General features: G+C 38.4%; 1 protein-coding gene across 1 annotated transcript in view; it reads left to right on the plus strand.

The window, feature by feature from the left end:
* Positions 1 to 11,090: 11,090 nt before the first annotated feature.
* LOC126412661 (putative helicase MOV-10) overlaps positions 11,091 to 27,659 on the plus strand; it is a 305,211-nt gene continuing 288,642 nt past the window's right edge. The window contains exon 1 of the mRNA XM_050082363.1: positions 11,091 to 11,662. Within this exon, the coding sequence (XP_049938320.1) occupies positions 11,623 to 11,662 (40 nt within the window). The 5' untranslated portion in view covers positions 11,091 to 11,622. The remainder of the gene's footprint in view (positions 11,663 to 27,659) is intronic.

A 27,659-nucleotide genomic window follows, 5' to 3' on the forward strand; every position in this document is an offset into this window, starting at 1 on the left:
CCTGCTATATTCAGAAAGTGATTATTAAGTACTGTACATATATGCGACTTATCAGCAACACGGACATCCCCACTACGCACTGATTCTATATTCTCGACCTGTCTCTGCAGACCAGCCACTTCCTTTACGACTGACCATATGGTTTTAATTTTATCCTGAGACTTAGCTATTCTATCTGCATACCACATACTTTTTGCCTTCCTAATAACTTTTTTAAGCACCTTACAATACTGTTTGTAATGGGCTGCTGCATTTAGATTTTGACTGTTTCTAACGTTTTGATATAATTGCCACTTTGTTCTACAAGATATTCTTATCCCTTTAGTCAGCCACCCAGGCTGCCTGTTTGTGCTAGTACCCTGTTTTAAACGTTCTAACGGAAAGCAACTTTCAAAGAGCATGAGAAAAGTCTTGAGGAAAGCATTATATTTATCGTCTACTGTATCAGCACTATAAACATCTTGCCAATCTTGTTCCTTGATAAGGTTTACAAAAGTCTGTACAGCAACTGGATCAGCTTTCCTAAAAAGTTGGTAACTATATTTAACATGTGTTGAAGCACAAAAATCTTTTAGACTTAAAATTTGTGCATCATGATCTGAAAGGCCATTCACTTTTTTGCTAACAGAATGCCCTTCTAATAATGACGAATGAACAAAAATATTGTCTATGGTTGTTCTACTGTTCCCTTGCACTCTCGTTGGAAAGAATACGGTTTGCATAAGATTATATGAATTAAGGAGGTCTACCAGCATCCTTTTCCTTGCACAATCACTTATACAATTAATATTGAAGTCACCACATATAACTAACTTTTTGTATTTCCTATAAAGTGAACCAAGAACCTCCTCTAGCTTTATCAAAAATGTTGTGAAATCGGAGTCTGGGGATCTATAAATAACAACAGTAAGAACTTTAGCTCCACTAAATTTAACCACACCTGCACAACATTCAAACACCTTTTCAGTGCAGTACTTTGAAACATCAATTGACTCAAATGGGATACCGTTTTTCACATACATGGCTACTCCCCCACACCGCAAAGAGCTCCTAGAAAAGCTGCCAGCCAACCTGTATCCTGGTAAAGGAAGCCTCTGAATTATCTCCTTATTTAAGAAGTGTTCAGATATACCAATAATTTCAGAGTCAACATCTATAAGCAGTTCACTAACTTTATCTCGAATACCTTGTATATTTTGATGAAATATACTAATTCCCTCATTAATCGGATACCCAAGCTTTGTAGAAAGTGGTTTCTTTGTTAGAGAGACTTCCCTTAAGCAGGAATACCTATCAGCTGACTTCAATCTAAAAAAGGTACAGCTCTAACACCCACAACTACCGGAATTTTCCCATGAGTGATCCAACCACCCCCACCTATGCTGTCACCTATAAGTTTTGCCAACCTCCCCTTCCCATACCTGTTGAGGTGCAGGCCATGTCTAGTGAAACCCGTCCTGCTGATAGACTCCACCGACACCACTGAAATGTGACCCATGCCTTCTGTCATCAGCGCACCCCCAAGTCTCATGTTATTACGCCTGACGGCTATATTAAGATGAGGCCGATCGTGACGCTGAAACAGTTCCACGAAATGCACATTCGTGTTGCCAGTCTGAGTGGCTATCTTTTCCAGGTCACCATCTATGTCATACTTCCCATCCCTATCAATACTATTACCAGCCCCACCCACAATCACTACCTGATCCTCTTTAGTAAAATCCCTACATAACCCCCCTATGTTAAAAGTCACCTGAGCCAATCCTGCATTAGGCTTCACAATGCTGGTGACCTGGTACTCACTCCCCAAAACTTCCTGCAACTGCTGGCCTACACCTCTACCATGAGAACTACCTAACAGCAGAACCTTCTTCTTTCTCTTAGACTTTGCAACTGTCCTAGCCACCGTAACTGCTGAGGTCTGCTGCATACTTCCTACATCTACAGCTACTAGAGATTCCTCTCCACTAGACTCTGACAGTTGGTCATATCTATTACAAACACCAATAGTAAAACTATCTGAAAATCTCCTTCTCCTAGCAGATCTCTTGCCAACAGCCAGCTCCCATTCCCCAACCCCCTTCTCCCTCCTCATCCTATCTAGCTCCTCCTGTGCGTTTTTCAACTGCACCTGAAGGGCACAGATCTTACGCTCCTGCTCCTCTATCAACTTACTCTTGCTACATAACCTGCAGTTCCAGGAGAGGATCTCACCAGAATGCCCACTGGCTTCCCCACTGCATTCCCCCCAGTGAAAATACTTCGAACAAGTCTCACACCGCAATCCACTACTCACGAACCTACGGCAAAGCCCACACTTCTCACTCATGGTAAAATTTTACAATTATTGAAACAAGAAAACAACTTTATCTAAGTTCCGCTACTACAACAAGAAGATGTTAAAAACTGACTACAATTATCACAAACTTGCTCTACAAGGGAAGTAACTACTATTATTGACAGTATTAATCAACAACAAATGAGAATATAACAAAATACTAACACAGAAAGAAAATCAAACGTCTAATGACAGTAACGAAACTGAAAGCAGTTCGCAAAAATTTCTTCTGAAGTTATTTCACCGGAAAACACCAAGAACACCGGTTGAAGACTACTAAAGTTCCTAAATAAACTACTATACACAAACAATTAATTAGTACTTAGCTTTCGATGCGCCGCTACAGCTGCAACTGGTCAGCGCGGAATGTAAACACGGGTAAGAGGTTAAGTTGCTCGATACGAAACACTCACAAATATCAGGCCACAACACACGAAATGCAGAGGTGAATGAAGAAACCACTAATAAGTCACTTATATAGTAAATATTATCACAAAAACAGTTAAAATATATATCTGAAAACTAAAAATAGATGAAAACTTAGAGAGCGATCTCACACGCAGTCACGCGCTTATGACGTCACACCAAGACACCGGTCTAGGAATGGTAGAACGATGAGTTGGATGACGGTTTGGATGTACCGTGCACTATTCAGTGTCCCCTCGACGATCACCAGTGGTGTACGGCCAGTGTAGGAGATCGCTCCCCACACCATGATGCCGGGTGTTGGCCCTGTGTGCCTCGGTCGTATGCAGTCCTGATTGTGGCGCTCACCTGCACGGCGCCAAACACGCATACGACCATCATTGGCACCAAGGCAGAAGCGACTCTCATCGCTGAAGACGACACGTCTCCATTCGTCCCTCCATTCACGCCTGTCGCGACACCACTGGAGGCGGGCTGCATGATGTTGGGGCGTGAGCGGAAGATGGCCTAACGGTGTGCGGGACCGTAGCCCAGCTTCATGGAGACGGTTGCGAATGGTCCTCGCCGACACCCCAGGAGCAACAGTGTCTCTAATTTGCTGGGAAGTGGCGGTGCGGTCCCCTACGTCACTGCGTAGGATCCTACGGTCTTGGCGTGCATCCGTGCGTCGCTGCGGTCCGGTCCCAGGTCGACGGGCACGTGCACCTTCCGCCGACCACTGGCGACAACATCGATGTACCGTGGAGACCTCACGCCCCACGTGTTGAGCAATTCGGCGGTACGTCCACCCGGCCTCCCGCATGCCCACTATACGCCCTCGCTCAAAGTCCGTCAACTGCACATACGGTTCACGTCCACGCTGTCGCGGCATGCTACCAGTGTTAAAGACTGCGATGGAGCTCCGTATGCCACGGCAAACTGGCTGACACTGACGGCGGCGGTGCACAAATGCTGCGCAGCTAGCGCCATTCGACGGCCAACACCGCGGTTCCTGGTGTGTCCGCTGTGCCGTGCGTGTGATCATTGCTTGTACAGCCCTCTCGCAGTGTCCGGAGCAAGTATGGTGGGTCTGACACACCGGTGTCAATGTGTTCTGTTTTCCATTTCCAGGAGTGTATGTATAATATCTGTACAATGTTTGGTTCTTGTGCAATAAATAATTGAAAGTGTTCCCAGATTTTATGTACACCTTTATTCAAATTGATACTGTATTAAAATATTTTTGTAGGGTGGCAATACTTGAGTTCGATTTATGAAAACAATTTTTTTCTGAAGTGCTCAGTGGAATTTTGTAATGGTATATATATATATATATATATATATATATATATATATATGTATATATATATATATAACTGAAAGAACCAGAGGTTGTACAGAGTTCCAGGGAGAGCATAAGGGAACAATTGACAGGAATGGGGGAAAGAAATACAGTAGAAGAAGAATGGGTAGCTTTGACGGATGAAGTAGTGAAGGCAGCAGAGGATCAAGTAGGTAAAAAGACGAGGGCTAGAAGAAATCCCTGGGTAACAGAAGAAATATTGAATTTAATTGACGAAAGGAGAAAATATAAAAATGCAGTAAATGGAGCAGGCAAAAAGGAGTACAAACTTCCCAGAAATGAGATCGACAGGAAGTGCAAAATGGCTAAGCGGGGATGGCTAGAGGACAAATGTAAGGGTATAGAGGCTTATCTCACTAGGGGTAAGATAGATACTGCCTACAGGAAAATTAAAGAGACCTTTGGAGATAAGAGAACCACTTGCATGAATATCAAGAGCTCAGATGGAAACCTAGTTCTAAGCAAAGAAGGGAAAGCAGAAAGGTGGAAGGAGTATATAGAGGGTCTATACGAGGGCGATGTACTTGAGGACAATATTATGGAAATGGATGAGGATGTAGATGAAGATGAAATGGGTGATACGATACCGCGTGAAGAGTTTGACAGAGCACTGAAAGACCTGAGTCGAAACAAGGCCCCCGGAGTAGACAACATTCCATTGGAACTACTGACGGCCTTGGGAGAGCCAGTCCTGACAAAACTCTACCATCTGGTGAGCAAGATGTATGAAACAGGCGAAATACCCTCAGACTTCAAGAAGAATATAATAATTCCAACCCAAAGAAAGCAGGTGTTGACAGATGTGAAAATTACCGATCAATCAGTTTAATAAGCCACAGCTGCAAAATACTATCACGAATTCTTTACAGACGAATGGAAAAACTGGTAGAAGCCGACCTTGGGGAAGATCAGTTTGGATTCCGTAGAAATACTGGAACACGTGAGGCAATACTGACCTTACGACTTATCTTAGAAGAAAGATTAAGGAAAGGCAAACCTACGTTTATAGCATTTGTAGACTTAGAGAAAGCTTTTCGCAATGTTGACTGGAATACTCTCTTTCAATTTCTCAACGTGGCAGGGGTAAAATACAGGGAGCGAAAGGCTATTTATAATTTGTAAAGAAACCACATGGCAGTTATAAGAGTCGAGGGACATGAAAGGGAAGCAGTTGTTGGGAAGGGAGTAAGACAGGATTGTAGCCTCTCCCCGATGTTATTCAATCTGTATATTGAGCAAGCAGTAAAGGAAACAATAGAAAAATTCGGAGTAGGTATTAAAATCCATGGAGAAGAATTAAAAACTTTGAGGTTTGCCGATGACATTGTAATTCTGTCAGAGACAGCAAAGGACTTGGAAGAGCAGTAGCAGTTGAATGGAATGGATAGCGTCTTGAAAGGAGGATATAAGATGAACATCAACAAAAGCAAAATGAGGATAATGGAATGTAGTCGAATTAAGTCGGGTGATGCTGAGGGGATTAGATTCGGAAATGAGACACTTAAAGTAGTAAAGGAGTTCTGCTATTTGGGGAGCAAAATAACTGATGATGGTCGAAGTAGAGAGGATATAAAATGTAGACTGGCAATGGCAAGGAAAGCGTTTCTGAAGAAGAGAAATTTGTTAACATCGAGTATAGATTTAAGTGTCAGGAAGTCATTTCTGAAAGTATTTGTATGGAGTGTAGCCATGTATGGTAGCGAAACATGGACGATAAATAGTTTGGACAAGAAGAGAATAGAAGCTTTCGAAATGTGGTGCTACAGAAGAATGCTGAAGATTAGATGGGTACATCAAATAACTAACGAGGAAGTATTGAATAGGATTGGGTAGAAGAGAAGTTTGTGGCACAAGTTGACCAGAAGAAGGGATCAGTTGGTAGGACATGTTCTGAGGCATCAAGGGATCACAAATTTAGTATTGGAGGGCAGCGTGGAGGGTAAAAATCGTAAAGGGAGACCAAGAGATGAACACACTAAGCAGATTCAGAAGGATGTAGGTTGCAGTAGGTACTGGGAGATGAAGAAGCTTGCACAATATAGAGTAGCATGGAGAGTTGCATCAAACCAGTCTGAGGACTGAAGACCACAACAACAACATGTGTGTGTGTGTGTGTGTGTGTGTGTGTGTGTGTGTGTGTGTGTGTGTGTGTGTGTGTGTGTGCATTGTCTATCAGTGGCAGTTGTTATAACAATCACTGACAGATATCAATTATAAACTTATATATAAAAACTTTCTTAACATACATAATTTGTAGAAGAGTTTGTACAAGTCTGGTTTATTTGCAGATTAAGATCTCAGTTTATGAGACTTTTGCACTGTATTGTGATGGAATAGTCCTATTTTATGTTTAAGTTCTGAGTCAAGGTTTTTGAATAATCTCTAGGACTAGCTCACACAAGTTTTTTTTATTTCATTGTACAAATATTAACTTTGCTGAAAGAGCTTTTAGAACTATTAGTTACAATGTGATCTTATTTTTGTCACTAAGTGTTACATCTCTCAGCAATGTATCCAGGGACAAGGGAAAAAAAGCCTTAGCAGCTACTGTAATCTTTAATTATAACAAGCGCAAACCAAAAAAATATTTTTTAATGTTTGCATCACTTCATGTGTCAAACCTCACAAATTTATGGTTGAAAAAAATTATGACAAATAAAACAATTTTGTGGTAGTTTCTGTGATTCACAAAGTGTGGAAATATTTTATTGTAGCGGTTTAAAAGGAAACTATGCCTTTTAATCAAACATGTCAACAACTTTGAAAGTCCAGATGAATTTTTTTAATGAGTGTTACATTACAAGGGTTCTAAATTGATGAAGAACCCCTGGCAGGTGGTTCGGTCTGAAGAGACTCATGTGGTGGCTTCACAAGCTCATTTTCTTTTGGCCTTCCTCTTATCAGTGAATTCCAGAGCATTCCTATACAGAGACCAGCAGTAATCTGCAAGCATTGCTTCATTCAAATGGTCCTCATATCTTTTTTCATTTACAGTAATTTCCTGATCTGATCTTTCCCCATTTTCATCATTGACAGCCCCACACCAAGGAGGGAAAGTGTCTAGGTGGCAGTGGACAAAATGTACCTTACATTTAGGACATATTGGATCTGAGTTGATGGTGTTTTTACAGGAGTACTGCCACCAACTGAGAATGGTTATCGCCACTTTGGTTGCCTAAAATCCATGAATAGCTTTCTTGAAGGCTTCCCAAGCTTTTCTTCTTTCCCCCTCCAAATTCAATCAAATGCACGATTCTTTACAAGTTGACGAACTTGTGGCCCAACAAAAATACCTTCCTTAACTTTTGCAGTACTTACTGTGGGAAATTTGCCTCTTAAGTACTTAAAGGGTATGTTCTTCTTTGTTCATTATTTTGATGAAATTATTTATCAGCCCCAGCTTTATATGTAGGCATGAAGAATAATATCTTTTGGTTCCACAAGAGGCTCATAATTACAATTGTCTCGCTAAAATTAAGATTTCTTGCAGGCCAGTGTGCTTGAATATAATGTAATTATCTATCCCTAGTGCCTCACACACAAAAAAGCAGCAATACTAATTACTGCCTAGTTACATTCTTAAGAGAATAGCAGTGACCTTTAAATCGCTACATACTTTCCATTTATGTTTAGTGTATTTAATTGAATTGAGGAAGGCTTTCACATTTGCATGTGTCTCCTTCATTCCTTCATGTGAACTACATGATCAACATGAATAGAAGAAGTAGACTACTACACTTTCAAACCCAGCAAACTTATCTTGGTGAATTCTATGAAAAGCCACCATTCTATAGGATCATGGTTCAAATTCAAAAATTTCATCCCACCATTAACACCACAGCAAACAACAACATTGTTTTTCTTCACAAAATAAGGAAGCAGATTCCTCTGACATTGACTGTAATGTGAGACCCTAACATCATGTTGGAAAAGATTCCATTGCTGTAATGTTGATCCTAAAAGCTCTGCTTTCTCCATTGATAAACAAAGGCATCAAGTGAGATTACTCAACTTCTGCTGACTCAGTCGGTGTGGTTTATCTTTTTCCTCAAAATCAGGGTTATGGGATGCATAAAGCTTCCTGGGTTCTTCTTCCATATGTCATTGTCTTTAGCTTGCAACTCGAAGTTGGAGGGTTGGGGGAGGGGGGCGGGGTAGTAGGAACTGTGGTTGGGGGGGGGGGGGTTAGTAGGAACTGGTGAAGTATCTGAATGTGGAGTAGGTCGAATAGCAGATGGAAGATTCGAGACTGTATTGTTCTCCTTTCCTTCATTGATAATGCTGTCTTTGTATGTGGAATCAAGCTGAAATTGCAGTCATCTATATGTAGGCTCTCGTCTAACCACAGGTACAGCAAAAGCCATATCGTCTTTTTTTTTACTTTCCGCTAACTCATAGTATAAGAGGACAACATTTGCAACTTATATGTGGAGCCCAGGACATACCCTAACCCCCTACATTCATACCAAAATAATACCAATATGCAGTCTTCACAAAAGGCGTCAGATTTCGTTTCTGTGATGAAAATGATATCTCACTGTAAGTGCAACAGAAGGTATTACTGAATTTGCTTATTTTCGTGGCATTTTAGGAAAGTTTACATCTTAAAAGACACAAAGCCAAGAAAATCTTCAGTCATTACAACAGAAACAAAATTACACTTGCAGCAACAGTATGTATGTTTAGAGCCTACTGACAGTTGAAAAAGATTCTGTTTTTAATTTGACATGAGTGCCAGTTTCAAAAATTAAATTTTCTCCAAACAGAAAATGTAGACTCTGAAGAAAGAACTTGTTACTTTATTGCAAAAACAAGAGCTAAACAGTCACTTCTAGGTTTATTTAAGATTTCAACAAGTGAAAATACATAAGAAATAGATACCTTGAGCCAAAAATGTTTTAATTGTCTGCCAGTTTAATAATGCAGCTACGATATTTTAAAATACTGTATTACTGATAAAGACAACAACTTTATTGCATACTACGTTTGTAATAGTTTATTAAGCCCTAAATTAGAGACAGTTTCGCGGAAACAAAACTACGTAAAATTATGAACAGATCGGTGTTTTTACACCTGTCCTCGAAACAAGTCAGAGCTAGAACAAATACGGTACTTGTGTAGGGTTACCAGATCAACTGGTTTATCGGGATTCCACCTACTTTCTAATGTCGTATTTCAGCCCACGGTTGCAAATTTATAAAACAGTAAAAAAAAAATCTGGCCTTTCTTCTTAAGTTGTTCTCTGATATCAGGTGTCATCTGGTAAACAGAAATTGATGCTGGGTGTACCGTACGTTGGGAGAGATAAAAGCAGGTTGGCAACACTTCGGGCGATCGATTGTCGACTGTTCGGGCACGCCGATTTTCAGCTTCGCTACGGTAGGATAGCGTAACGTGCGTCACCGTATATCGTGTCGGCCATGGTTGTGGCGTCGTCATTGATACTAGGTGTTGTGATTGTAGAGAACGTTTCGAATATGCCTAAAGATTAATGAAGTAAATTGCATAAAGAATGCTTCTAAGCGTACAACTCAAACCGGAAACCAGATCAATATTTTTAGAGAAAACTACATCTGGTAGATGATATGATGTCATCGTTCTGGAGATGAATATTAAGGACTTTCGAAAATTGTGCAATACTCTTTTGCAGTTCCGCCCACAATGCAGCTGTGGAACGGATATTTTCCTTATTAAATATATATTTTACTGATAAAAAATACAGACGTTCTGTACAATGTGTAAAGAATTTGTTGATCGTCTGTAATAACTATTATAGTTATCTTGTTCTCAATACGATGCTAACATCAAATCCAAGAAAGAGTTAAGAAGCCATTATTATTTATTATTATGTTATTGTGGTCTTCAGTCCTGAGACTGGTTTGATGCAGCTCTCCATGCTACTCTATCCTGTGCAAGCTTCTTCATCTCCCAGTACCTACTGCAACCTACATCCTTCTGAATCTGCTTAGTGTATTGATCTCTTGGTCTCCCTCTACGATTTTTACCCTCCACGCTGCCCTCCAATGCTAAATTTGTGATCCCTTGATGCCTCAAAACATGTCCTACCAACCGATCCCTTCTTCTAGTCAAGTTGTGCCACAAACTTCTCTTCTCCCCAATCCTATTCAATACCTCCTCATTAGTTATGTGATCTACCCACCTTATCTTCAGCATTCTTCTGTAGCACCACATTTCGAAAGCTTCTATTCTCTTCTTGTCCAAACTGGTTATCGTCCATGTTTCACTTCCATACATGGCTACACTCCATACAAATACTTTCAGAAACGACTTCCTGACACTTAAATCTATACTCGATGTAAACAAATTTCTCTTCTTCAGAAACGCTTTCCTTGCCATTGCCAGTCTACATTTTATATCCTCTCTACTTCGACCATCATCAGTTATTTTACTCCCTAAATAGCAAAACTCCTTTACTACTTTAAGTTTCTCATTTCCTAATCTAATCCCCTCAGGATCACCCGATTTAATTTGACTACATTCCATTATCCTCGTTTTGCTTTTGTTGATGTTCATCTTATATCCTCCTTTCAAGACACTATCAATTCCGTTCAACTGCTCTTCCAAGTCCTTTGCTGTTTCTGGCAGAATTACAATGTCATCGGCGAACCTCAAAGTTTTTACTTCTTCTCCATGAATTTTAATGAAGATCCACTGTGGTTCACAAAAATTGTCTATAATACTCTCCGTTTTTTTTTCGTTTGGAAATGTGGCAACCCTATACTTGTGCAGGCAGAACACATACTCGTGTAGCCGTAACAACTTCACCTTAAGCGCTCCAAATTGTTCGTTTGTTCGAAATACTGCTTTATTTGCATCCTCCACAACTGATATTTATTTCTAACGGTTGATGGGAGCAAGGGGGCGGGGATAGTAAACAGGTAACTAGTTCGCACGTGGGAATCCCCTAACTCAACCTCACAATCCTGTAAGCCGGCGCTGGTTGGATAGTGGTAGCACGTGGCATGACGTCACGCGACGGCAAAGCTGACGAGGCATTCACTGTAGTTGATGATACGTGAGGCAAGAAGTACATGCTGACTATTTAATAACTCATCGTCTTGTATGCAGTGTTGCTGTTGATGTGAAGTATGAGGGCGTTTATCAAAGGCACACAATCGACAGTTGGAAAATATGTGAAATGATTTAATGCTATGCTCAGAGCAGAAGATAGTTAAAGTGAGAATATTGTAGACTACGTTGGAGAAAAGTGAGTTATTTCAATGGCGTAAGCTGACGGTACAGGGAAGAGCGTGTCTTGTTGGGAAACATGTTTACTTGCATGCTAAGCGCCTTTCAGTAGCAGTTCACCTTGCGTCTCGTTATTTAGCGTTGAAAACGTTCAAGAGGCACGTGTATTAAAGAGCCGAACACTACGCCGTTGTTTATGGATACAGTACGTGAAGAATCTCCATGTACGTTGATTCTTTAATTATAAACTTTTGGAAACACTGGCGACGCGTTTCAGGTGATTCCCCTGGTGATACTCCGTGCAACGATGACGGACAAGGGAAATGCTGTGGTATATCCTCAGCAATGTGAGTAAAAAAATTGTCTAATTTCTTCTATGAACTTGATATGTTGTGTAATTCATGTGCTATTATCTATACGCTGCTGGTAATCAACTGCTTGATTTTGATTAACCTATTTCATCATTGCATTAGATCTCTTAGTTCCTCTTAGGTATATAGATGTAAATTTAGGTTGTTAGCTTCAGACTGCGATAAGAGTAGTTCAGGAACTGCTGAGCAGGAGTTGTTCTTTGGTGTAGTGGTAGAGCGATGCACCAGTGAGGCAAAGGTTGAAGGTTCAAGCCCGGCGGGATCCAAATTTTTTTTCTTTCGCTTTTGTTTCTATACCATGACTTTCACTTATGTAGATGTAAAATGCCGAATACCACCTAGGTTTGAAGTCCACATTAACCTACAATTAGGTTCAGCACTGCATAAATGGGGCGATGCCTGAAGGATTTATGTTCAAATGAAAACTTCAGCTTAGTAGCGTACCGGTACCCTTATCCATTAGATTAACATACTTAATGGTGTTCTATACATATCCTACAACCACGTACCAGTGTAAAGTACGTGTAAACTAGGCCTGTTAATCAGAAACCACTGAAAGACATCGAATTATTATTAAAGAAAGTGGGATGTTTATTCCAAAGGTTAACCATCGCAGCCACTTGAAAGTCAGCATGAAATGCCACAGGAGTAGACCACTTCTATTCCTTGTACAATCAAAAACCTCGTAAGAAAACATTGATGTAAAGATCTACGTACATGTGTTATGTAGATGTCAAGGGCGCCCATATCCGTGAGCAAAGCCCCTCCGCGCCCCATCCAATCCTTTAATTCTCAGGGAAAGCAAAAAAATACAATACAGTGTAGATAGGTGTTTTTCTTTCGAGAAAATGATTTAAAAGTCGGTATTATGCAGACTTTTAACACGGTCGAAACTGGAACTTTTTTAGGGCTATGTGCAAGTCACCATGCGTCTTCAAAATATTAAAAATACCCGATACTCCCAGGTCTGCCCCCCCCCCCCCCCCCCCCCTACCGCAGACTATCGTATGGACGCCCTTCCCAGATTTACAACTTTTCTTCCTGGGGGACGTTGTAAACAATATCTGGAATCAGCATCTTAGTTTAATGTAAATGATCTATATGAAATAATACAGACCCAGAATATGCAAGAATAGCATGTTTTGCATTATTTTGATTTGTGTATTGACACCCCAGGGAAACAGCGTAAAAGTCAGATATGTTCTTGTAATTCAGAAGAAGGAATTAGAGAATTAGAGCAGGGGCAGATAACAAAACACGTTATTGGCCATTATTCATGAAATATAAGATTTTAGGAGTAATTAGTTTATATATTTTAATAGTGCTGATTACATAATTGTTGAACTACCTAACACAGTTGTAATTTTCTAAATATGTAGGGAGTATGCCAGTCAAACTGTTTGGGTCAAAGCTGCATCTATCTCTTTGTTAGAAAACAAATTTTATTGATTAAAAGAATTCTTATTAGTTCCCAATATGAGCATAACTTTGAATACATAGTTTTGTAAATTTTAATGTTGTTGAGGTAAGTGTAAATACTTAAGATGTCTATTTCATGTACTTGCACCACACTAGTACCAGAATAAAGAATCTGAATATTTTAGACTTCCGGGAGATTGTCTTTATTTGAACAATCTTGGTGGGTGCTAATAGGCTTGCCAAACCTATTACTTTTAAGTTTAGTTGCTGATACATAGGTTTCCATAATGTACAGTTTAGACGGGAAACAAATTAGATTTCATGTGTACCCTACATCCTATGATCTGAAGATATTATTTAGTGATAATATTTCTCATTGCATGAACACTGAAAGAGAAGAGAACTCATCATCTCTAATGAGGGAGCCCATGTTCTCATACTGCCTTCTATTAATATTAATAGCACTGCCCACGGCAGTATGGTATGGATATTCTACTATAATGTTATAAATTTGTGAAATCTATGAAGCCACATGAAGAATACTGACCGTTTTCTTGTGACGGTAATAGATTTCACAAGCACAACTTCTTGTCATCATAATATAATTCATTACCAGTATTAACTTGAACGTATGTGTAAATGAACATGAATTCTATAAAATTAGCATAGATTCATTTGCTGCCCATAGAACAGCTCAACCCATATTAAGAGTTGGAATAAAATGTATTTGATATACTATAAGTGAAACTGATTTCTTGAATATTTGGTCCTATGTAATTACATTATGTACAGAGTATGTACTTATAATGTTTAGCTTACGTATTACAATAAAAAGTAACATACTACAAGTTTTTACATACAGTATATTACAATATTTTCAACTGATTATAGTACATACACACAAATAATATAGTATTCCCCATTCTGTACACATATATGCTTCTACATTAAAAAAATCTTTTTCCATTATGTAAGGTCTAATCCTTTTTAAGATTTGAAACATTGTTTCACTTGTAGTGTCCTGTAGACTCATATGAAGATGCTTTACTAGCTGTACACATGAGTATCAAGAACTTTTTTCAGCATATGAATGAACAACTATATTTCTTTCATATGAACAACTATATTTCTTACTAGTGATTTGCTGCCATAGATAAATTATTGTTTTGTATATGTACATGGATGGAAAAGTAAATATTTTTAGATTATTGAAGGCAGTTCTGTGTGAGTCTAATTTTTTAAATCTAAAATGCTCCCAGTGGGCTTTCTTTGCTGTACAAAATATATTTTTATATTTTTTTTATTGTTACCACTGGAGTTTCCCCAAAACAGTATTTCCATACTGTAAGTATACTTTAAATAGAGCATTGTACACTTAAAATAGAAATTTTTTGTTAGCAGAATGCACAAGGTGTTACATAATAAATATTATGGTGCTCAATTTGCAACTGAATTATTTATATGTTCTCTCCATTGGAGCTTATTGTCAGATACAGTTCCCAAACATTTTATAGAGGTAACTTCTTCAAATCCTTTTTCATCAATGAATATATCATTTTCTTCTTCTTTATTAATGAACACAAGTGAAACACCCGGAAAGTGAGAAAATATGGGACATGTGACTAACAGTTACTGAAATGAATTATTAAGTACATCCTCTCTGCAAGTGACTATTATTTTAATATACACAAATTACATGTAATGGCTTTAAAATGATAGCTCAAAAACTCTTTCCAATACAAACATACTAATGAAAGGTCCAAATTCAACTTTGCCAAACACTTCAGAAGATGGTTGAATAGAACTGCTATTGAATGACGGCCGGTGGTTTTGGAATGAATCTTAACAATTACGCATTATTAAGTTTCAGATAGCTGAAGAAAACCAGTTAAAACCTGAAGTGGACAGTAGTAAATGAAGGATTTATTCAGCAGGAATGAATAATGAGAATATTGTATAAAGTAGATTTTATTTTATTTTTGTATTATTTTATTGCAAGTTTGGTTGATCTCAATAGCATTAGAGTTGTTAAGAAATGGAGCCACTGTTTTTTCTATTTTTATATTCATCAGCTTCATATAATTTACAATAATGGACACAGTAATGTACAATATGGCTGATTCGTGACAATGGGCATACTTGTGGTTACATTATAATACATTAAAATAAGTAAGGTACCTAATACAACAAGGCATCAGAATGAGTGTGTACTCATACACTAAGAGACAGTCATTCTGCATGAGGTGTATTTTTGAAATAAGGTCTGTTTTTTAATAAGAAGGAAAATACTGTAAATATCAAAATATATTTTTCTCCTTATTAAATGTATTGAACATATTTTTATCTACTTTTCTACGTAATTTCCATTCAAACATTTGTTGTACAGCTCAGCTAACCTTGGGATTCCATTGTCACCTATCAGAAAGCCCTATCCATGACCACAGTTTACACTTTATCATTGTTGCACTGTTGAACACCAAGAAATAGAAATTGGATTGCAGGTCACAGATGAATTAACCCAATGAGTTAAGACAGTTGGGGAATCAAACTCTGGACACTCAAACTGGGTGCCAACACACTGCCTGAGTGCCTGCTGGGCCACAATTTGCAGCCGCATTTTTACCTCATCACACATGCAAAGACCATGTCCCATTCCTCTGCAGGAGGCACTTAATGTTGTAAGTCCTGTATGATTCATGTACAATGATACTGTAGCCCCACCCCTTGGCACCTAAGCTTGTCAAGCGAGCCAGCACACATACGAGGGGCATTTGAAAAGTCCGTGCAAAAATAAAAACTACTTACGTGTTTGTGGTAAACCTTTTTTATTTTTCGACGTAGTCTCCTTTTAGACTTATAGATTTAGTCCAATTTCTAATTTGTTGATCCCTTCCGAATAATAGGATTTGCCCAAGTCTGCAAAATAGCTATTAGTTGCTGCAATCACCTCCTCATTTGAATAAAATCTTTGTCCTGCCAGCCATTTCTTCAAATTGGGAAACAAATAGTAGTCCAAGGGAGCCAAGTCTGGAGAATAGGGGGTGATGTGAAACGAGTTGGAATCCTATATCCATTAATTTTGTGACCACAACTGCTGAGGTGTGTGCTGGTGCATTGTCCATTGTTGTGATGGAAAAGGACTTTTTTGCAGTCCAATCGCTGGCGTTTCTCTTGCAGCTCGGTTTTCAAACGGTCCAGTAACGATGAATAATATGCACCTGTAATAGTTTTACCATTTTCTAGATAGTTGATGAGGATTATCCCTTGCGAATCCTGAAACACAGTCGCCATAACCTTTCCGACCGAAGGAATGGTCTTTGCCTTTTTTGGTGCAGATTCTCCCTTGGTAATCCATTGTTTAGGTTGTTGTTTGGTCTCAGGAGTATAGTAATGTATCCATGTTTCGTCCACAGTGACGAAACGATGCTTAAAGTCTTGCGGATTCTTCTTGAACAGCTGCAAACAATACTTGCAACACTTCACGATTCCGTTTTTGGTCAAGCATGAGCAATTGCAGAACCCATCTTGCGGATAGCTTTCTCATGTCCAAATGTTTATGCAAAATATTATGTACCCGTTCATTCGAGATGCCCACAGCACTAGCAATCTCACCCACCTTACTTCTTCTGTCACTATATCATGGATTTTATCAATGATTTCTGGAGTCACAACCTTTACAGGGCGTCCAGAACATTCAGCATCACTTGTGCCCCTATGGCCAATCCAAAAATTTTGAAACCACTTATAAACTGTTCTAATCGAAGGTGCAGAGTCACCGTAATGTTTATCAAGCTTCTCTTTAGCCTCCTGAGGCGTGTTTAATCACCACACGAAATTCTTTTTCGACTCTTTTTTGACAGTCACTCGAGTTCCTTGATTCACAGGAATTCCAAACAAAAAGAAATAGACCAATATGGGTGAAACTTTGTGTGCGTTCTTTTCAAAGATGCTACTAACTAAACATGACCTCGATATGTGCTGGTGGTGCTATCTCTCGGACTTTGCACGGGCTTTTCAAACGCTTCTCATATTCGTGAGCAAGATGTTATTAAGCACATGTCTCATTGAAATTTTGTGATGTTGTCATGACATTAACCGATTCAACACCCTTCAATCCCTGAAGCAGTTATTACAATGGGGAAGTTCCAAACAACACCTGGGGTACGTCTACGGGAAGGGACTGATCAGCAGAATACATGAGTTCTATAAAGTCTGTAACAAAAGAAACAGACTGTTGTGCTCTCTTGCAATTTTATTGAGATGTTGGGACTAGCAAACTATTATGACATTTGCAAAGTTTACTCATTATATGGAGCCTACAGCCACGAAGAGAATTAAACAACGAACCACCAGAGCATTGGTTAGAGAAATAATCCCTTATGTAATGTGAGAATTTGACAGTTTCGCCAGGAGCTTGCTTTCACTTAATCTGAATATCTCTTCACATCTCTCAGCTGATTCCTGGGGCTGGCTGGACAGAGCTATGTGGTCACTTTTCGGCTGGACATAGCAGCAGGCTCAAGCACACCAAACTGCAAAGTTCCATTGTCTTACACACCAGTCATCACAAGAAGATAAACTATCCCACTGAGTGACACAACAATGTTGATGTTGGAAAAGGGACTAAATTTTGCACTCACTCCAAAGACTTCACCGATCAAGGATTTTATCTGTGCCATTGAGCAAGATGCCTTGAAACTTGCCAGTGACATTGCTGAACAAATAAGGTGGGAGATTTGCAGGGCTGTAACAAGGGTGCCCACATCCAAGCAGAACACAACCACTGAAGAAAGAAAAGCATTCTGTCCCACGACAGAAGACACAGAAATAGTAATTTTACGTGCTGGCAAGAGAAATGTTACTGTTCTTCTGCTTGCAACATCATACTTTGTCAATATGGTGGATTTACTGCAGGACTTGGCATATATTTGTCACCAGAACAATCCAACAGCTGCAGTACAAAGGAAGATATCCGCCCTTCTCATATCCAGCTAGTTTCATGAACATCTGAAAAAGAGTAGAAGTACCAGTTCCACCATGACTTTATGGTCTGCCTAAGCTACATACGGAAGGGGTTGTGCTTCACTCAATTGTGGGCAATATTGGGGCCCAACATATTACCTAGCAAAACATTTGGCTACTCTTCTGAGCCTTTTAGAAGGAAAATGTGAATATCCTATTTGAAATGCAGGAGATTTTATACAATGACTGAAGAATTTGCATCTTGTACCAACCAACATATTAGTGAGTTACAATGTGGTCTCTGTTCACATGAGTACCACTGGTGGATTCACTAAAACTCATCAGAGATAAGCTTTTCAAACATGTGCTTATCTCAACTTACAATTTATTTAATGAACAATGTTTTGACCAAACTGATGGAGTTACTATGGGTAGCCCTTTGTCTCCCATAGCAACAACTTTTTTTGTGGAAGACTTTGAGGACAAAGCACTTCAGTCAGCAGTTTTGAATCCTAAATGTTTCTGGAGATTTGTGGATGACACCTTTTATTGTGTGGCCGCATGGGACAGCAACACGTCCTTCATTTCTGGAACACCTTAACTTAAAAGCATTTGCCTCACCATGAAAGTGGAGAAAGATCAAGACCTTTGGCTTTTACACGTCTTGGCCCATAGAAAAGAAGATGATTCATTGAGTAACAGTGCATTTTGTAAACCTATTCACACTGATCTATATGCACAAGCTACAATCTGCCACCAACGTGTCTCAGCATGGTGGTGTACTATAGATTCTTGTTCATGGGACTACAGTTACTTCAGATTGAGAGGGCTTATCAGCAGACTTAGCAACCTTTGCTCTGTGTTTGTTTGGAACTGGTACTTTTATAAGCAATGTAGAAATGCACTTCAGCCAGCACGCACTGAAATACAAGAACAGTCAAAAGAAATGGAGAACTCCACAGGCTTGTTTTTCTACCATATGAAGATCAGCACACTATTCAAGAAACATGTATCTTAACCCTCCAATGTTAGTACAAGTGGTACTGGGTTCTGATAAAAGAAATCCTAGGTCTAAGGAGGCCAGGAATATATAAAATCTCATGCCAATGTGGAAAATTGTACATTGGCCAGATCAGACATCACACCAGATTAGCGGTTGGCCAGAAAAAGTCTGCTGAACATTGCATTGACAAGGGGCGTAGCATGAAGTGCGGAGAGACAGACATCCTCTTGGCTGCCTCCATTACTGGGACTTCGTCATTAAAGAAGCAGTTGAAATACATACCACTAACAACCTGATTAATGGAGACACTGGATTTAAACTCAGCAAGGCATGGAAATCTGTATTGATGGTATTACGGCATCTTTGGCTGCAGATGGAGTGAACATGGAGTGAATCCAATGATTCAACACAGACAGGGAATTGAAGTTAGGGCACTTAAACAGGGGACCATCACACAGACTGCATGTGCTATAGATCACAATTTGTGGCCACACTTTTCCCACATCATGCATGCAAAGTCCATGGTCTGTTGCTCCACAGGAGCCTCTGGATGTTAAAAGTCATCTATAGGTTTGCTTAAGCAGCTGCCAGAAAGCTACTTTCAAGTGCCAAAAAAAAGTAATACTGCACCTGCAGAGGTTTGATAATGTAGAAACCCATGTTTGGTGTTTGCTCCACTTAAATGCTTCCTGCCTCATTACTGGTTGGATTCCTGTGAATATTGGTAGATCAACAGCTGATACGTTTCTTGAGAGTGCCATGTTAAAATCATTTTGAACTATATTGAAAAATACTGTATTTCTAAATGTGGCCAATAAAGTCCTAGTGCAGAGGTAGGCATTGTCACCCCCATGAAATTCCCTGCACTTTTCGTCACAGGTTTGGTAAAGTGTTTATGTCCTGAAAAAACTTTCCCATCATAGACAGAAGCTGGATAGCCAGTAAGTCCAGAATCTGTCTGTTGAGATCACAGAGTATTTGAAGTTGCAAGGAAAAACAATTTTTCCAGTTATACGCAACTAGGGATATGTTGGAGGAATCTCTATTCTAATGTGTGTCCTGTCGATTGCCCCAGTCATGCTAGGAATTGTATTTCCCTGGGAATTTGCTTCAATTTGTGCCCTTTCGTTAGCAGACATCCACTTTGTAACATTGACTCCTAAACCAGTAATAAAGTAAGTCACTCTTTCTGTAAGATGGTGCAAAGAATCAATACAGATGTTAAATCAGTCTGCCACATCTCTAAAACTTGGCAATTTGTGGCCAGCGAACCACAAAAAGATCAGAATATTCTTTAGTGGAAGCCATTTCCCATTTCCCCCCAACTGATACTTCTAATGGGTGAATTTTACACTTAACCCCTCTGCCACACATGAAAATGTTCCATAAATTCAGTATCACTGTACTTGACATCTATTCCTCAAAATACTTTCCATTCTTTTGTATTTTGGTATGGTGTAACAGTTACAACTCCTTGTTACTTGACAGAAAATCTGATTCTGATTTACTGGACATCTGGAATAAATGGCAGTTGCAAGTTTCTTGTTTCAGCCAGTTGCAGTTCTTTTGCACTCCTACAAGTAAAAGTGATTTATAGGAATAATTGCAATTAACAGTGTAAACATGAAGTAATCAAACATGGGGACTGCAACAGCTTCCAAAAGATTGAACAAACCCCTACAAACAAAACATAGTCACATGAAAATCACAACCACTCAAATTGCATACGCGCAAATCAGGCAGCTTGGAAGTGCCAGTAATTTTTTTTTTTTTGTGAAGTCTGGCTGTGCTTGTACTACTTATACACCAAACAGCTGCACTCCAAATAGCTAGAAATGGAAGAAGATGCTGGCAGTTGCTTGAAAGAGCTTAATGATTCGTCTGTGATGATGCTACAGCCGCATCCCTTGGCTCTTGCGCATTTCTGATGAGCCAGTGCATATATTGGTGAGCACAGCAGCAACATGTCAGTAAGCACATGAAGATGAAGAACAGCTGTCTTGTTGAAATATTGTGTACCTTTTGCAATGTTATCCAATGTGATGCCCATTAACCATAAAGCACCAAGAAACTCGTTTTAAGTATCAGAGCAAGTGAAAATCACTGGGTGCAGCATCTGGGCTGTAAGGTGGATGATCCAGTTGATCACAATCAAAAAATGTAATTAGACCTTGTGTTTGTGGCCTTGCACTGTCATGGAGCAACATGACAGTGGAACACAGCATGCCACACTGATTGTTTTGTGTGACAGGCATGAGTTTTTTCAGAGTGACACAGTAAACATCAAAACTGATTGTTTTGCCTCTCAGCAACAAAACCAATAACAAAATCCTTCTTTTGTAACAAATACAGTTGCTGTGATTTTTCATGCTAAGGGTGTCTGTTTGTATTTTACTTAGTGTGGTGACAATGTGTATCGCCATTCCATTAATTGTTGCTTGGTCTCAGGAGTCATGTGAGACACCCAAGTCTCATCTTTTATAACTAACTGTTTGGTCCAAAAATTCACCTTCTACCTGATTTTGTGGAGTCAAAAATGATAAAGCACCACCCAGTCTTTTGTTTTATGATCACCTGGAAGCAGTTTTGGAATCCACTGAGAACACAGCTTTCTGTAATTTGTTTTCTTTAAAACAATGGTGTACAAATCTGCCCTTGAAGCAAGTGGAAATTCAATTGTCTCACAGTCAGCAGGTGACTCAGTTTTCTTACACATTCTTAGCTTCTACAACTCAGCACTCAGATAGACAATATAGTCGCAGGAGGTTCTAAACACATGAAACGGTTACTAGATTGAGTAGAATTAATTTTGCAGCAGGTATTCTTTCAGTTTGCTCTTAAATTTTGATGTTTTGAGAGCAATACTTTTGATGCCTATAGGAAGAGCACTGAAAACTTCCCTGCTTGAGGAATTAACTCCCTTCTGCCCAAGAGCAAAGTTTGTCCTGTTTTGACTATATGTGTTGTAGCCATGATATGCATTACAGCAATGGTTTTTAAAAGAGAGTAGTTTTGTTAATAAGACATACAATGTAGAAAATATACTGAAATGTCTTTGTGAAAAGTTGTAATTTCCAAAACAATTTGTGCACTAGTGTTTTTGAATGAACACCACTCTTAATGTGTAACATTCCTTTGTAAACGAGTTTTTCTTAGTTTAATTTTATTTTTTTATTTGGCCAGGGGCGATTACTCTAAAATATGATGCTGTAATACAACAATAAATGGAAATATCCTTATGTGTGTGCATAAGGCAAAACTTCCAGGATGAAATCTTTTTTCCAGATATAGGACCTTGGCAGGACCAATTTAATTTGCTATTAATATATACACTAAGAACTTAAGCAGAGTCCATTTGCTGTATTTATATCTTCACAATTTTTTCTGCGTCACATGAAATGCTACAAAATGAGTTTTTTTAGACATTCAGAGAATCCAAAACAGCTAAACCAGTTGAGTATATTGTCAAATGCACTGTTTAGCAGTGGTTTCCAGGTTTTTCCCTTATGTTTTACTAAGAGAGAAGTATCATTTTAAAAGACGGTGAACTTGCTTACTGTAATGGGCAGAATAGAGGAGGTCATTTGTAAATATAAGAAACAGCAAGGTCACAAGCACTGATCCATGTTGCAGACCAGTGTGGCTGTGCCCCGTTTTGAGGGAGCTGGAGTTCCATTACTGTCTGTAAACCTTAAATGCTGCTTCCTGTCTGTTTGTTAAGATGTAAGCCACATTCCCACTATTCTGCTTAAGCCATAGAATTCTGTTTTATTTTGCAGAATTTCATGGTTGGCATAGTTGAAAACTTTTGATAGGTCACATAGGATTCCGAATGCAGCTAAGCTGCTGTTAAGAGAATGCGGAATTTGGCTGATGGAACTTGCCAGAAACCAAATTGACATTGACTGAGAACATTGTGGCTGTTGAGGTGATTAACAATTTTCCTGAAATCCATTTTCCTAGGTTTTTTGGAAAAAGTTGTTAGGAGGGGGTTTGGGTGGCAGTTGCTACATCAGTTTTCTTCTCCCTTCTTGAAAAATGTGTAATGGAATATGTGGCATTTGGTGATGAAAGAATTCCGCTGAACTATTTGGTACTCCAAACTGAAAACCAACTTCTATCAGTCCAAACCAAACAAGTATTCCTTCATACTCACTGTAACTAATTTTGCAAATAGCCACACTTGATGACTAGTGTTGATCACATTTAATGATTGTCTTCAGATCTAAAAATAAAATAAACATCAATAAATACCTTTTTATAGATAACATGGACTGAAAATATTTAAAAATTAAAAATTCTTAAATTGTACCTGGTTAATCATGAGTTGTGAAAAAGTTCTTTAGAAAGAACATAGTCAAACCATAAGACATAAAATAAAAGCAACAGCTCTCCAGTATACTTGTGATGACATCCCATTGCATCTAACATTTTACATCTTACAGACCCATGTGTCATGGATGATGGGTAGGAGAGGGAGGAAGATGGGAGGGGGAGAGGAAAAGCACTGACACTGTATGGTATTAAAATGTAACAAAGATATCATCTAAAGGATGTAATACAATTAATTTAAAACTAAGAAGCAATTTAGATAATGCATCAAACATTAATACATAAAACATCTTGTTAAAACTCCTAATTAAAAACTAAGCTATTGCTCTAAAATGTTGAGTGCGGTGTGTTTGCTGCTTGTGCACATTGGAGTCACTCTGCCTGCAGCAAAGCTGCCACTCAGCCAGCAAGTGCGACGGGCTGCTAAGGTAATCTTCTGCCAATTGGGCTTGTAGCAAAGCTGGAGAGTTGCTGCGAACCAAGCTTTCAGAGCATGTCAAAATTATTGAAGTTATAAAGGAAATAGTGTATTTTTGTGGTTCTTTCAGGTTATGTCCACAAATTTCAAGTTCTTCCAAAATGTTCAAAAAATGTCGCATAAGGCACGGTGTTTAACATTTCATGCTGTGTCCCTTGTAGTCTTTCCCTCCCTCTCATCATTTGTTGAATGTCCTGTTTTTCTGGTTAACCCTTTTAATAAGCTTCAAGAGGAGTAAGATTTACAATAAACGTTTTACTTATCTCCTTTTCTCTTAGTTCGCTCCAGTTCTTCACGTCTAGGGGCTGATTCTTGAAGCTGAAATTTGTGATATTATAGATTCTCATGGATCCAACTGACGTAATAAATTTGAAGTGAGCCTGCGATGTATATTTTGTTTTACTCAAAATTTTGTTCTCTCACATTTTTCTATAACACACTGTCTTTACAGTTTCCACGGCAGCAAAGCTGAAAATTTACATTCTTCTTTCCAAAAATAAAAACATGCTCAATCACATCAGATGCATGCCAACTGCTACTTCACTCTGCGGTACCAACAATATTCCATACGGTTTTCAAATTTTCTTGACAAATGAGTTTCTATTAACTTATGTTATCATCTTATAAATGAATCCAGAAATTAACATAATAAATAGTGCCAAATTGCGTAAATAATAACAGAAATTTTAAGTGTGCCAAATATTTTGTAATTTCAAATGTTTCTAAAAGAAAATAATTTCAACTGTACATTCTGAGATAGTACATATCGATTGTAATAAAGAAAATAAAGCAATTTCTTTTTACAGATTTTAGCTTGAATTATAACACATTGTGTACAAAATCATATGTAGTTCTTTTAGAAAAATAGCTGAGATATTGTTAACCTATTCAAAATTCAAAAAAATATTTTTGGTATCGATTACTTCTCTTGAGGAAAAGTAATGCTAGAGGAGGGTGTCCCTTTACAAACTGCTTGTCGTACCGAATGTTTAGTTTCAGTTAGATGATCTCAAAATGCTGTCACATTATTTCATACTGAAGTCTATTATACAAATCGGCCTCAAAAGTCCTACCCATCTTGCCAAGATACTGTTCATGACAGGGATTGTAGTTAATCTTGAACATACCCAATGCACTAAATTTACTGCTTGACTTATTTGTTTCACATTATAATTTAAAACAAAGAGTTTCACCTGTGCAAAAGCTTTTTTTTAACCCAGTTTTCTGTATCGTAAAGCTGAGTACTCTTTCAACCCCAAAGCCAAACTTACTGTTGAACACTGATGTAAAATGGTAATACATCTGCCACTAAAGAAGGGTGTAGACACAAATTCAGCATTTACAAGAAACCCACTTGCGAAAATCTCATTACAGCCTCTACATCATGACAACCAACTGTATACAAAATGGTGTATTTTCTTTCCTTAAGTAACAGGTTGCTTAAGCTACCATCAAGTGAACAGGATAAGAAAATGAAATAGCCAATCCTAAGCCAGTCTAAAATGAAATAGCTATTCTTAAGCCAGTCACTATAACTAACATTTGTACAGCTGAAATAGCTACTAAAAGGTTTCCACAACTTAAAGTAATGCACACACTGAAAACGGTTACTATTACGTTAACTAATGAATACCAAGTGCAAAAATCTATTCACATGGCTATAGAATGTAGAGGAAGGGTGTCAGATACAACATTGCAAGAGTTTCAGAAAGTTGAGTTAAGAATAGGCATGTGCACAAATGAAACAATTTGTTTTAAATGAAAACACGGTACAAATAAATCAAGTTGTAAATTTAGAGCATCGGGTGTGTACAAGATTGACTACAATGACTGTCATAAACAACATGTTGGTCAGACTGGTAGAACTTTTGAGGCATGAGTCAAAGAATATGCTTCACTGTGAAACAATGGGACAGCATTTTGAAGTCAACCAACTGAAATCAAGCATTCAATAGGACCAATAGTGACACAGGTTGAAATCTTAACGCAGTGCCCAAGGGACATTTTTTAAAATCTTGGAAGAACTCTAAATATGTGGACATAACAGGAAAAACTCAGATACAATACTCTGTTTCCATTGTGACTTCAAGAATTGGAAATACTTAGAGAATTTTGACAACATACTCCAACAGTTTGGTCAGCAGCAACTCTCCAGCTTTGGTATAACCCAGTTTGGCAGAATATTACCTTAGCAGCTCACTATGTGCCAGCCAGGCTGCAGGAAGACTGAGCCCAATGTTCACAAGCAGAAAATACATCTCAGATGCCCCTTGGTGAATTTGCATGCATTCAACATTTTAGATCAGTGTTTTAGTTTAATTATGAATTTTAACAAGATATTTCATATGTCAGTGTTTGGTGCATTGCCTTAACTTCTTAGTTTTGAAGTAATTGTATTACATCTCTTAGACAACATCTTTGTTACATTTTAGTACTGTATATTGTCAGTGCATTTGCTCCCCCATGTCTCCCTCCATCCAAGACTCAAGACACATGGGACTGTATGATGTAAAGTGCATTTTGTAAAATGCTAGATTCCATGGCATGTTGTCATACGTGTACTACAGAGCTGTTACTTTTATGGGTGCAATTTTAAGATTTTTTTGGTTGTAAATGTTTTCAATTTACCTTATGTGGAGAAGTAGTTATTTATTAATGTTTATTTTATTTTTAGATCTGAAGATGATCATTAAATGTGGTCAAAACTGGTTATCAAGTGTGACTGTTAACTACTAAGACTGTTACAATAAATGCATTTGTAATATCTCTCCTGACAATATGTCATCCATTATTGAATATTCATACAGTCATAAAATAATTGCCTAATTATCGTCAACAATATTTTGCATTTCCATAATTTTGTTGTTATTTTACCAATGTAAATGTGCTGACTACATTTCAATTTCAAAAGTTAATTTTACTTCAAGTTTACTTCCTTAAAGAATAAAAACAAAGAGCCAAATATTAAATCAATTAATGAAAAGCTGTAATTAACCATTCTCACTTCTCTCAACAGTCTTGGTAGTCACAAGCCAATCACTTTAATCTGTCACCCAGCGCTGCACTCCAGTGGCTCAAATGAGACTGACTTGCACAACATATGAATGTCGTATTTCATTTAAAGTGGTTTCACACATGCATATTTTAATTGCAGTAGGATAATACCATAATGTACAACTTGTAGCGGTCTCATTAAGGGCCTCAAAATTCCCTACACTCACTTCCCAGAACATTTACTCTGTAAAGATTTTTGTTGCCCACAATGCAATCCTCTTCCTGCTGAATTGGATTTAAACAGTCACAGTAGAAAAGGCAAAATAATTTTCATGTAGTCTTTGCCACATTCTCTAAGGTTTCGAGTGATAATGCTAGTGTATTCATAATGCATCTATCCAACAGAACGAAAGAAACTGCGATTCAAAAGAACATTAAAAACATTCCTCATTAGGCACTTCTACTAATCTGATAATTTAGCTTAAAGGACTGAAAGTGCTCTTAGCTACATGGGAAGTAGCAGTGTACATTGAATAGCAGCATGAGCAGTGGTAGTGTATTATGAACAGGCCTCTGTACTGCTATAGGTAACTCTCTCTCTCTCTCTCTCTCTCTCTCTCTCCTTCTTCTTCTTCTTCTTCTTCTTCTTCGCTCTCTCTCTCTTTTCTTTTTTTTTCTTTTTAGCTAACTTTTCTCCAGAGTAAGGGTTCTATTTCTAATTTTCTAGATTATATGTAGCTGTTGCTAATACACTGTACAATGAAGTATCTGTGATATCTTAGTCT

The sequence above is a fragment of the Schistocerca serialis genome, chromosome 7 (genome assembly GCF_023864345.2).
Source record: "Schistocerca serialis cubense isolate TAMUIC-IGC-003099 chromosome 7, iqSchSeri2.2, whole genome shotgun sequence".
Lineage (NCBI taxonomy): Eukaryota > Metazoa > Arthropoda > Insecta > Orthoptera > Acrididae > Schistocerca > Schistocerca serialis.